The sequence below is a fragment of the Leishmania panamensis genome (genome assembly GCF_000755165.1).
Source record: "Leishmania panamensis strain MHOM/PA/94/PSC-1 chromosome 9 sequence".
Lineage (NCBI taxonomy): Eukaryota > Euglenozoa > Kinetoplastea > Trypanosomatida > Trypanosomatidae > Leishmania > Leishmania panamensis.
In genome coordinates this window covers 205973-216883 of record NC_025888.1, presented here as the reverse complement: position 1 = coordinate 216883, position 10911 = coordinate 205973, and the positions used below count along the sequence as shown (strand labels likewise).

Here is a 10911-nt window from a genome sequence, read left to right as displayed (position 1 = left end):
ACCCACACACATACATCGGCTGGATTCACGTCATTGCCTTCTTCAATATGAGCACGATCCTCGCATGACGAGAAAGTGAAGCTCAGCAAAAGAGAAGCGCCAAACGCGTTGGTGCACAGAGACGACCCGTGTGCGGATTGTGTTGGCGCTGCGGAGACATGAGAAGGGCAGTGGGAGGCGAAAAGCAAGGAGGGGGGGGGACGAGGGCCTGCCGACCGTTTGACTGGGGACGGGGGGTGGCATGAGTGAGAGAGAAAAGCAAAACAGAAAGCGAAAATATAAGAAGCAGTAGACGGATCAGAGCGCTCCGAAGGGGAGAGGGAGCTCAGTTGCAGAGGTGATACAACGAGGCTCTAGCCCCGATCCACAGACACACGCACAGCGAGAGAGGCAGATAACGCTGGCGCCTGTTGATGACTGCTGTCAAGGCTTGCACTGGAGCAGGGGTGGGCATGGTGCGGCGACGCGGTGTCTGCACCACCGCCGACACGCTCCTCGCCTTTTTCCTTCGCTACGTCTCTTTCGGCTCTGCAGAGAGGTGCGGCGTCGCGAAGGGTTCGAACTCCACAGCCACCCGCGTTTCCGCTCCACTGCCCTCGCAGGTGACGTGCACGAACCCCGTGTAGGCCGTGCTGTTGCGCGCCGGCTCCATCTCCACGTTCTTCATCGCATTCAGTGCGCGCAAAGTTGTCTCGCCATGCGCTACGAGCACCACCGTTTTACCATCCAGCTCTGAGACGGTCAGCAGCTTCTTTGAAGCTTGTATGCACCGCCCTGGGAAGCTCGGATCGACAAGCTTCTTGTCCTTTACTGTGAAGATCGGAGCGGGGTGCAGGGGGAACGGATTATGCAGCTGCACGTGCTGCGAGGTGCTGTCGCGGTGGAACGCTGCGTCGTTGTACACGGGTTCTGGACAGTGGAAGTGACCGTCGTTCGGCTCCACGACCGACGGGTTATTGAGCATGTCTAAGTGCATCCAGTACGGGCCTTCCATGATGGCAGGCTCAAGGTACACAGGGATTGTGTTCACCTTCGCGCTCGCTGCCGCCGCGCGGAGGACGCCGGCCACGATTCCATCAGAGGTCTGCACGCACCGCAGAAGAGGGGAGCTGAGAATGACGACATCGACGGGATCGATGTGGTAGTGGTTGACCAGGTACTCGCCCAGTTTTCTCGCCAGGACGAAGCCGTCTTCAGTGATTGGCGAGTCGTGCGGGCGGCTGTAGGATTTGGCGAACTCGCGGTCCGTGAGATCCAGCCGCTCGCTGTGGCGGACAATGAATATGTGCGCTGGAGGCATGGTGCGCAGTTGTGGAGGCTGAAAGCGGTGAGGCAAGGCGAGGCCCGTAGCAGCGGCAGAAACTGAAGAAGAGACAAACGGAAGCAAGAACACGTCAGTGAAATTGTGCGGCTGTGCGTGTGCGTATTGTGTCGTGGCAGCATGACGCATTCGCACCATCCATGACAAGAGAGAGAGAGAGGAGGGGGTGCAGGACCAAATGCCCGTGCCCCTCCCCCTTCCAGCCAGAGCGCAGCCCAGGTTGGGAGCATTGTGATCCATGCCGCCGCCAGCAATGCGGAGGGAGCGCGAGAAACGAGTATAGTCCACCACACTATTGTGTATCGTTTTGTTTGTTTTCCTTTTATTGGCTTGGAAGTTTTAGAGGGCAGAAGGGAGGGGAGGGGAGGGGGGAGGAAAACGCTGCCACAACGGCATCGGCATAGCGTCTTCGCCTCTCTCTCCACGCTCCTCTCGCCCTCCCTCCCGCGTGCACGTCTATCGCTGGCTGGTACAGTGGTGTACCATGGAGGGGAGAGTGATGGAGCCGCCCATCGATATGCGTGGCAGTTGAGAGCCCGGTGCCTATGGTGGAGAAACGCACGCACATACACCCGCAAACACACGTACGCGCAGGCGCCCGTCGGCCAGCAGGGCTGTCACAATTGCAGTGCCACGATGCCTGTGGTTCTTCGGGTCTCTCTTTCGCCTCTCGAGGTTTCCGCTCAGAGACTCCGCACAAAGGCGCCCATCATCTCCCACAGCTGCGCGTCAAAGCCCAGGTTGATGTCGATGCACAGACGGCGGCGGCGCAGGTGAGACAGAACGGTGTCGACGAGGCGCCGCGCGATGTTGCCTTGCCGACTACGTTGCTGCTGCTGCTGCTCTGCTGTAATGGTGTCCGTGCCTGCAGTGATGAGGGGGTAGCAGCCGCGGTACCACCACATCCATTCCTGCAGTAAGAAGGCGGCCACAAAGGCAACGGAGCGTGACTTGCCGGCCTGGCAGTGCACAGCCACACAGGGAAAGACGATCGCCTCGGCAGCGCCAGCACTCTTTTCTTCACACCTGCCCACATCGCCGGCGATGTCCACCACCACAGCACGGCCATCGCTCGCAGGTGCATTGTTGCGGACGACCTGCCGCTGCTGCCCTTGCAGCCACGCGCGTCCCTGCGGGTGCTCCTCAAGTGCCAGAGCAGCGTGCATGATCAGAGTTGTCATGGGAGTGTAGTGCTGCATGCGAGTTCCAGGGGAGTCGAGAATTGGGAGAATGAGGCGCCAGTAGCGAAGTTCCGCCGTCGCCTTCCCTGAGCAGCGGCAGTGTGCCGTTTCAGCAGCAGTCTCGGCGACCTCTTCCCTTTTCAACGCAGCGCCCGCCGGTGTGTACACCGATGCCTCCTCCGTCAACACCCACTGCATTGCTCTCACAAACACACGCCAGTCCGCTGGTGTGCAGCCGGACGGAACATTGGCCGCTGTTGCCCTGTCCGGTAACGCACTCCGCGAGGGGGAGGAGAGCGGCGAGTCTGGGCAGAGCCACCTGGCAACTGTGCTGACCCCCGAGGATATGGCGCTTGAGGAAGCGCCGGTTCTAGGGCCTGCGTGGTGATAGTCCTCGCTTTCTCGTGACCCCATAACTTCGGCGCGTCTGACGCCAGCTGCAACTGTCAGATCTGCTGCCTCCGTCGCCACCACCGCACACACGCGCTTGTACACCTCGTTGAGGGACATGTGCGACACCACAACGTCCTCGTCGGGGCGCTGCCCGCTGTGAGTGGCGAGCGGCCGTTTTGACGGCTGCTGCAGCAGCCTGGCTGGAGCAGGGACCGCTTTTCCTGTGGAGAGGCGAGAGCGCCGCGTGCCTTCGCGGCGCCACGTCACGCGCAGCTCTAGTCGTGGTGTAACGATTCCCTTCAGTGGACAGGCGCGCACCAGTAGCACGAGACGTTGCCGCGACCGAGAGCCTGGGCACAATGAGGACTCGTACGTACTGGTCGACGCATCACTAAGACGCCGTGCTAGTTCAAGCACGTTGATGCCAATGTCGCTCCACGACCCGAGATAGACGCCAGGCATCATCTCATTGGGCCTAAAGCTGCGTGGCAGTGGGACAGGAAGGCAGGGAGGCAGTGTGGCGAGATACTCCATCGTCGAGGTGGATGTGGAGGGCGTTGCCACCATTCGAGCAGTTGTATGCAATGCCGCATCGCCGTTGCTTGCACAGAGCATCAGATGGGGCTGTGAGCCGGCGCGCTGCTGTTGCTCATCTTCTCGTGCGACCATTGCTGCTGTAGTCGTGGATGACACTGGGTGCCATCTGTCGTCTTTTCGTTTCCCTTCCGCCCAGGCATGCAGGAAGGCCTCGAGGGAGGCGACCAGGCGTTCCTCTCGCTCAGCCAAGTTAAATGCTGATGCTGCGTGCGCGTTGTAGTTAGTGCTGGCATCAGTGGACTCCATGGCTGCCGACGGTGGCGGGGCTGCTAATGATTCTTGACGCACTGTAGCGCAGACGAGTGGGGTCGGGGACGTCCAAAAATGAGGCTAGGCTATACACCCCTCTCCCCTCATGGCGCATGGCCCTCGTTGTGTGAAGGCTATTCCGAAACAGATCGAAGGGGAGGGGGGACCTCCTGACCTGACACGCACGGCAGCTCTCTGCTGTCGTCTTTAACTCAGCAATCTGCAATAGCAAGACATACGTCTTCTACCTATACACTCCTTTGCTGGCCGCCATGCAGCAGAGCACTGACATCACGCCAAGATACGGACACACGGAAAGAGGGAGAGAGGAGGACGTGGGCGGTAGACAGTGAAGGGGGTGGGGGCGAGGAAAGCCGCTCACAAGATGTGAGCCACAAGGACAACAGCAAAGAGGCTCCTCTGAGCGTTCCTGCGTGTGTGTGTGGGGGAGAGGAGGGGAGGGGAGGGGAGGGGAGGGGAGGGGGGAGCGACCAGAGCATGACGGGAGCCGCTGCGGTGCGGAGAGGAAAACAAAAAAAGGGACGAGTCTCGACGTCGTTGGTCGATTTGACAGAGCACAGATGCAGCACCAAACGCAACTGCTAGCCGCACCGAGTCTTCTCCCCTCTTCTTCCTCCGACGCGCCCTGCCGAGATTACGGCATACTCTCTGAACTCGACGATGAGAGGACACCGCTGCCCCCCCTCACTCACTCACTTACCCCCCACCCACACACCCACTCACACACACACTTACTCACACCCCCAGAGCGGTTCAAGTCTCCCCTTTTTAGTTTGCCTGCCCCGCTCAGTGCGGATGCGGCATTCCCTAGCCACATATCCGCATTCCCTCTCCACGCATACACCTCGGAGTCGTCGTGCACAGGGGCCTGAAATGGAAAGAACGGCAGGAGGAAAGGGAGGAGGCGGGAAGAGAGAGAGAGGGGGAGAGAGGCTCGTTCAGTGAGATTGGCGTTCTCCTTGAGGTGTGTCATACACACATACGCCTCCCCCCTCCCCCCACCCCAGGCATCTCATCGATAACAACAAGAACCATAGGAAGTCAGCAGCTGATGATGGTGTTCAAGAGGATAGAGAGGGAAAACACAAAGAGTGGGGGCTTACGGGAGAGAGGGACTCAGTAATGCAACGCACAAGAAGAGAACAGCCAAGAGAAAGGAGAACGACACGGTTAGCACAGAGGCGCATAATTTATATCGAACAGAGCGCCACACGCACACACACCCGCTTCGATCTTCTCTCCCCCTTTTCCCCTCTTGTGCGCTTGTATCGTGCGCACACGGACGCCTCGTCCAGAATTTCAGCGCGAGCGCGCGCGTGCCCCCCCCTCCCCCCTCCTCCTCTCCCGCTTGCAGTCTGTTCTCTTCCAGTTCCTCTCTCTTTGTATGGGATGCCACGACGACAACAGCGAACCCGTGGCTGCGTGTGTGACCATAAAACGAAAAGGAGAAGACGAGCAAGAAAAGAAAAGGCTACTGTACATATATGGTATACATCGAGCACACACCGGCCCACACACACGCACGCCCCACGAGGGACACAGACCGCAGATAGGGGGACACACTCCGTGTGCTGCGTGTCTGTGTCGGTGTACGCTGCGTATGGATTTTACCGAGAAACTGACTTTGGAGGGCGAGGGGGAGAGGGCAGGAAGAGTGTGGAGGGGATGGGCAGAGAGGGAGGACAACAGCCAAAGAAAGAGATGATGATGATGATGATAATGAATGCGGGATTGTAGACACACGCATGCCCCTACGCGGCTAGACAAGCCGGCCTCGTCGTTGCCAAGTTGAAGGGCCACCACTTTCCTACCCGACCGCACACCTATGCGCACATCTGTTTACATCAGTCGCTGACCGCTGCTGCTGCTGCCGCGATGCAATCGATTCTCACATGGACCGACCGACCGACAGGGCGCGACACACACACGTACATACACACCCACACACATAATGAGTAAGAAGCATGAGGAAGAAGTGGACGGGGGGGGGGAGGTGAAGAGAAAGCCGCTGTAGTGAGTGCGAGAGAAGACGGCGAGGGAGCGAGAGGGATGAGCGCGTCTGCGGGCGATGACGGTGGGCGAGTAGATGAAGAGGCGGATGAAAAGAAAAAACCCCACTCGGCTGCTTCGCTGATAGGAAGGGGGGGGGATGGTGAAAAGGGTGCGTCTCACCTCCATCAGCGCTTGCATTACTCCCCGCTCTTTTTCTCCTGCTCTCCACAAATCGCTTCACTTCAAGCCACCGTGTCCTTCTCCGTAGCGGTATATCCCGTACACTCTCACAACCATCCCCCACGCGCTCCCACACATCTCATCTTCTCGTGGAAGAGTGGGGGCGGGGGGCCGAGGGGGGGGTGGGCCAAAATGAACACGCGCGCAAGTAGCGCGGAATTAGGAAGTGAGTAAGGAAAAAGAGAGCGCGTAGGGTTAGTCAGGCAATGCACACTAAATCTTGTGCAGCCTGACCGTGGTGGCAGTGTTGGGGAGGGGGGGGGGACCAGCGCCTTTCCCAAGATACAGGGAGGGAGGGTGGTAGTAAGGTTGCCCATTTCAGTACACCCTCGACCGACTCGCTTTGGCTGAGTCGTCGGCGGCCGGAGGTGTGGGTCTGCTGTGGCGGTTGCTGCTGTCTGCGGCGGCAACAACCGCCGCTACTGCCGGAGGCGCCGGGCAACGCAGCTTTGTCTGCACGCTGGCCTCCCGATCCTTTCGGTTCTCAATTGCCTTCACCGCGTTGTCATCGTCATCCTGCTGCTCCTTGATGAGAGGGGCCCCGTGTAGCGTGTCGTTGTAGATCTCTAGCTCTAAATCTGCGCGGCCAAACCCTGTGTGCACCATCATCTCTTGCGACTCCAGGTTGCAGTAGCGGTACTTTCCGGGCTCCTTACCGGCAGCCCGCGCTCTCGACTGCATGTCATGGCTTGTCAACAGCAGCAAGGGAGTGTATGCTGCCCTGGTTCCCCCGCGGCGCGCTTTATGCTCCATCTGCAGCTCACCCAGCTGACGGTGCCGCTGCTGCTGTTGTGCGTCCCACTCGCGCGTGAAGCAGTACCCACCCTGGTAGGAGGTGACGATAGGTGAGTAGTGGTCGCGGCGGTAGTGACGACAACTGCCACTGCTACTGCTAGTATACGTGTTGTTGTGCTGCCGTGCAGACGATGCCCTTTGAGCGTGCTGCTGGCGCGACGATGCAGGCGAACGGCGAGGGTGCGTGCGGGACAATGAGGCTGAAGATGACAGCAGTGGTGGGAGGCGTGCGGCGCGGTCTGCAGTAGTCGCGGCCGCTAGCCCCTGGTGCTTCTGCCACAAGACAAGGTGAGGTGGGGCGCTGTACCCCAAACTGCTGCACGGGACGAATGGCCACATCGGCTTTCTGCGCCTCCCGACACCACCGCTGCTGTCGTTCCTCGACTGCCGGCTGGGGTGGCACTTTGGGCAAACACCGGCAGCGCACATCCACCGGCTTGCACCAACGTAGTGAGGGGTCGGTGAGTCTGTCTTGCCGACGTCGCCCTCGCCACCCGCCCCTTGCCAGGTTTGCGGTCGTTCCTGGCACTCTTCTCGCGACGTGTTCAGCAGGTGCTGCGATGTTTGGCAGGCCACGTCGTAGCAGCTGATGTACTCTGTGCTATCATCTACCTCTTCATGGACGTTGGGGTACCCATCCCGGTAGTCTTCACTGCTGCCTTCGTGCGCCATGGGGCGATAGGGACGGATCTGCTCCAGCCCCACAAAGCTCGCTGGCACCTGCAGGTGATCCTGCGGCATGCAACTCTCGTCGGCGTCGCCACCTCCCGTAGCTTCGGCTTCTGCGGCATGCTGCTCCTCGCCGCTGTATTTGCTGCCGTTCATCTCGTTGATCTGATCCTTGTCGTCCTCCTCTTCCACCTTGTGTAGGTGCAGCCAACGCACCGGATCGACCTCGTCCACCTTGCTCCTGCGGCGGTCACCTGCACCCAATGCCGTGCTCGTCGCCGCCACCTTAGGGGCCGTTCGCCCTGCCAGCGACGGATGGCTGCCGTACTCCTCCCCACCGTCGTTGGTGCTCGTGTAGGATGAGTGCCAAGAGGCGTGGGAGTAGCGACGTTTTGCGGCAGCCTTGCCTACCGGCACGCGAGGCGGTAGGGTGGCACCGGCGGTGCAGTTCTCCTGTGGCGCCCCAGGCGAGTAGGAAGATGCCTTGTCTGAGGAGCGGCGACTGGCGCGTCGGGGTCGCAGCAGGTCGGCGCTATCCTCTGCTGCCCTTATGTGAAGAGTCTGTCTGGCGGTCAACAGTTTTTCTGCTGGGAAAAGTCTGTCGGAGGGGTGCTCGAGGAGGGAGGCGCATATACTGCGCCGCGAGTTTGTCCGCGATCGATCAGCAGAGGAGCGCGAGAGGCTGTACGAGCCTACCGTCTTAAGCACGCTCGGTTGCTGATCGGCGTCCGTGTACCATGGGGCCTCAGACTCCACGGCCTGTTGACTCCCACGATGTCGCGCCTCGGAGGCAGACATCATCCTCTGCTCCGGCGTCTGCCACAAAGCTGGATGCGCCTCTTCTACCTTCGCTGCGCCAGCGTCGATGTTGACTCTGCCAGTGCACTGCTGCCGGGCCTGATCAACTGAGGATGCTGACATCACGCGTGGCCCAACCGTCTGCAGGATGGCTGGCATGGCTTCACCACGCTTAACGAGCGTCTCTTCTCCAGTACCCGCAGCGCAGTGGCGCCCCTCCGTCCTCGCGAGAAGCTGCGCGGCCAAGATGGCGCTCGTTGTGTTTGTCTTCATCGAGGATGCCTCGGCGTTCGTGGCCTGAACACACCGCCGATGAGCCGTCGTCGCAGTCACCACATATGGCGACACGACTGCTTGTTCGTGCTGCGCGTGGTCGCTGCGGAGGCGAGGTCGGTTCGTCGGCTGCGGCTCACACAGATCCTCGTCACTGTCCGTGTGGTACTCAACTGGCTCGTGCGTCAGGTAGCGGCTGTTGCGCTCATGCGCTTCTGCGCTATCGCGCTGGTCGTCACCGAGTCCCTCCGGACTGCTGCCGTCACAATGAATACTGCGATGCCCTTGAGGTGTGTTGGCCATGATGGTTTCCGTGATGACGTGCACCGACACGCGCGCCGGTACCGCATGCGAACGGGAGAGCGCGCGCTTCTTAGAGGCTCGAGGTGATGTATTACTGTTCGACACAACAAGCGGTTGAATCGTCTCCGCAACGACGCCGAGGCGCTCTGTGCCTGCGTCACTGCAATGACTAGCGCTCTCAAGGGGCGACGCAGCATCGGTGCCGGTGGACCTTGTGTCCTCTGCCTCGTCTTCCTCATCTTCCTCTGGCTCCTCATGGAGGCTGTCCTCTTCAGCGCCGGCTTCCGCATCGAAACCTGCATGCTGGTCTTGCTCTCCTTCGTGCAGACGCACACGCGGGGGCCTACCAGGCGCGTCACGAGGTATACGATTGTGCAAGCATAAGACAGGTGGTAATCCCCCCAAGTTGGTGCCGCTGCTCATGCAAGGCTCATTCACACCGCTGGCGGAGTGCTGGCGCTGGAAGAGGGTAGCCGCGGTCGGAGATGATGGACGACGCAGGATCGGTACACCGCGTGGTGGGCTAGACGAAGAGGCCGACGACGTTGCCTCATGCACCGCACTGTCGCTTGTCATTTGCGCTTCGGTGGAGAGAGGGATGAGCGGGAACGCGGAGCGCACACCGCACACGAGGGTAGTGCCCGGCATAGCTGCATCCGAGTACGCCTCCTGCTGATGCGATGCGGAGGGCGAGGTAGAGGACTGGCTGCTTTGACGCTTCAGCATCTCCTGCCGTCGAGTCAAAGAGTTGCTGCGCTCCTGCAACAGCGGTGTGTGGTGGCGTCGGCTGCGTGTGTTCGACGCATTACTGTGCGTTGGAGAGATCATTTTCTAGCAACAGTGATGATGGCGCAGGAGAGAGCAGAGCGAAGTGGAGAGAAGGACGTGCCTCACAGGCTTCGAGGAGAGAGAGCTCGAGGATGACGAGATACACGTGGCGTTCGTCACGGTGCGTGTTTTCGTGTGTGTGTGTGTGTGCACAGGTTGGCCAATGTCCCGCCTCTTCGCGCGTTCTTCCGTCCTAAAGAGGAAAGTCCCGCACAAACGCACAGGCAAACACACCCACCCACCCAGACACACCGAGGTAGCGAGAAAGTGGATGGGTGAGATGTGGAGCCGCACCTACGTGGGTTTTCGGTCTCTTCTCCCTCGTTGTGTTTCACCGTTACTCCACTTTTCGAGTTTGCCCGTTCTTCTCCCTCGCTTTCCTGGTCCGCTGTACTGCAACTTTTCTGATGTGCTGCCGCTGTGCGGGAGCGGGCGGCACACTGGGAGAGAAGGTAAAAATGAATGACAATGGTTCACTGTTGTGGCTAGATGCCACCGCCGTTCGTTGAGCAGTCAGTCAGAGAGAGAGAGAGAGGAGAGGAAAGAAGAAAAGAAACGAGAGTGGAGAGCAGTTGGTAGGAGAGGGAGAGAGACAGAGTGGGTGAGTGGGTAGGAGGGCCGCGGGCAACTTCACCTGTGGCTGCAGAAGGCGCAGCAGGCCAACGTGACTGAGCGCCAACCAAGCGAAGAGAAGCATCTACGCCATTGCGCGCGCGCACACACACGCTTCTGGGTGAGAGGCGTGCGCTTCGGGCTTTGTTGTTTTCTTTACCGCCTGCCCTCGACTTCTTCCCTCTTGCCTGCACACTTTTCTACAACATGAGGACAGACCCCCAGGCGCCCCCCTCCCACCAATATCAAGGCACGCAGCCACACACACATACGCACACGCATATGCACGCAGGCAGACACGCGAATGGGCACCGAGAGGTAGGGTGTGTGGTGAGAGGAGGAAAGACGCGCCTGCGTCTCCGTTTTGCTCGACAGCGTTGGGTGGACGGTACATCGAGCCACTGAACATCGGGGAGACGCGACGGAGTAAAGAGAAGGTGAAACGGCGTCACGTAACGTAGCAAACAAGAGCCCCCCCAAAATAACCAATAGAGAGAGAGAGCGAGCGCGTTCAGTTTTGGGCGAAAAAAGGGCGTGGGGGGAGGGGAGGGGAGGTGGTGTGGCGGCTGTGGGAAACCGCCGCGAGAACAACGAATGGGCGATGATGTGTTGGGGGGGGGGGCTTCGGGTGTGTGTTGT

The 10911-nt window shown here is 60.0% G+C and overlaps 3 protein-coding genes across 3 annotated transcripts; all 3 read right to left on the bottom strand.

Annotated features, from left to right (window-relative positions):
• Positions 1 to 511: 511 nt before the first annotated feature.
• On the bottom strand, positions 512 to 1459 carry LPMP_090570 (histidine phosphatase, putative; the record flags this gene model as incomplete). Its single annotated transcript, XM_010705993.1, has 1 exon — positions 512 to 1459. One exon carries the CDS (start codon positions 1457 to 1459, stop codon positions 512 to 514), a length of 948 nt encoding a protein of 315 aa, XP_010704295.1.
• Positions 1460 to 2004: 545 nt separating this feature from the next.
• On the bottom strand, positions 2005 to 3738 carry LPMP_090560 (hypothetical protein; the record flags this gene model as incomplete). Its single annotated transcript, XM_010705992.1, has 1 exon — positions 2005 to 3738. One exon carries the CDS (start codon positions 3736 to 3738, stop codon positions 2005 to 2007), a length of 1734 nt encoding a protein of 577 aa, XP_010704294.1.
• Positions 3739 to 6312: 2574 nt separating this feature from the next.
• LPMP_090550 (hypothetical protein) lies at positions 6313 to 9660 on the bottom strand (the record flags this gene model as incomplete). The annotated part of the gene is made up of 1 exon (XM_010705991.1): positions 6313 to 9660. The coding sequence occupies one exon, from the start codon at positions 9658 to 9660 to the stop codon at positions 6313 to 6315; it is 3348 nt and encodes a 1115-aa protein (XP_010704293.1).
• Positions 9661 to 10911: the final 1251 nt, after the last annotated feature.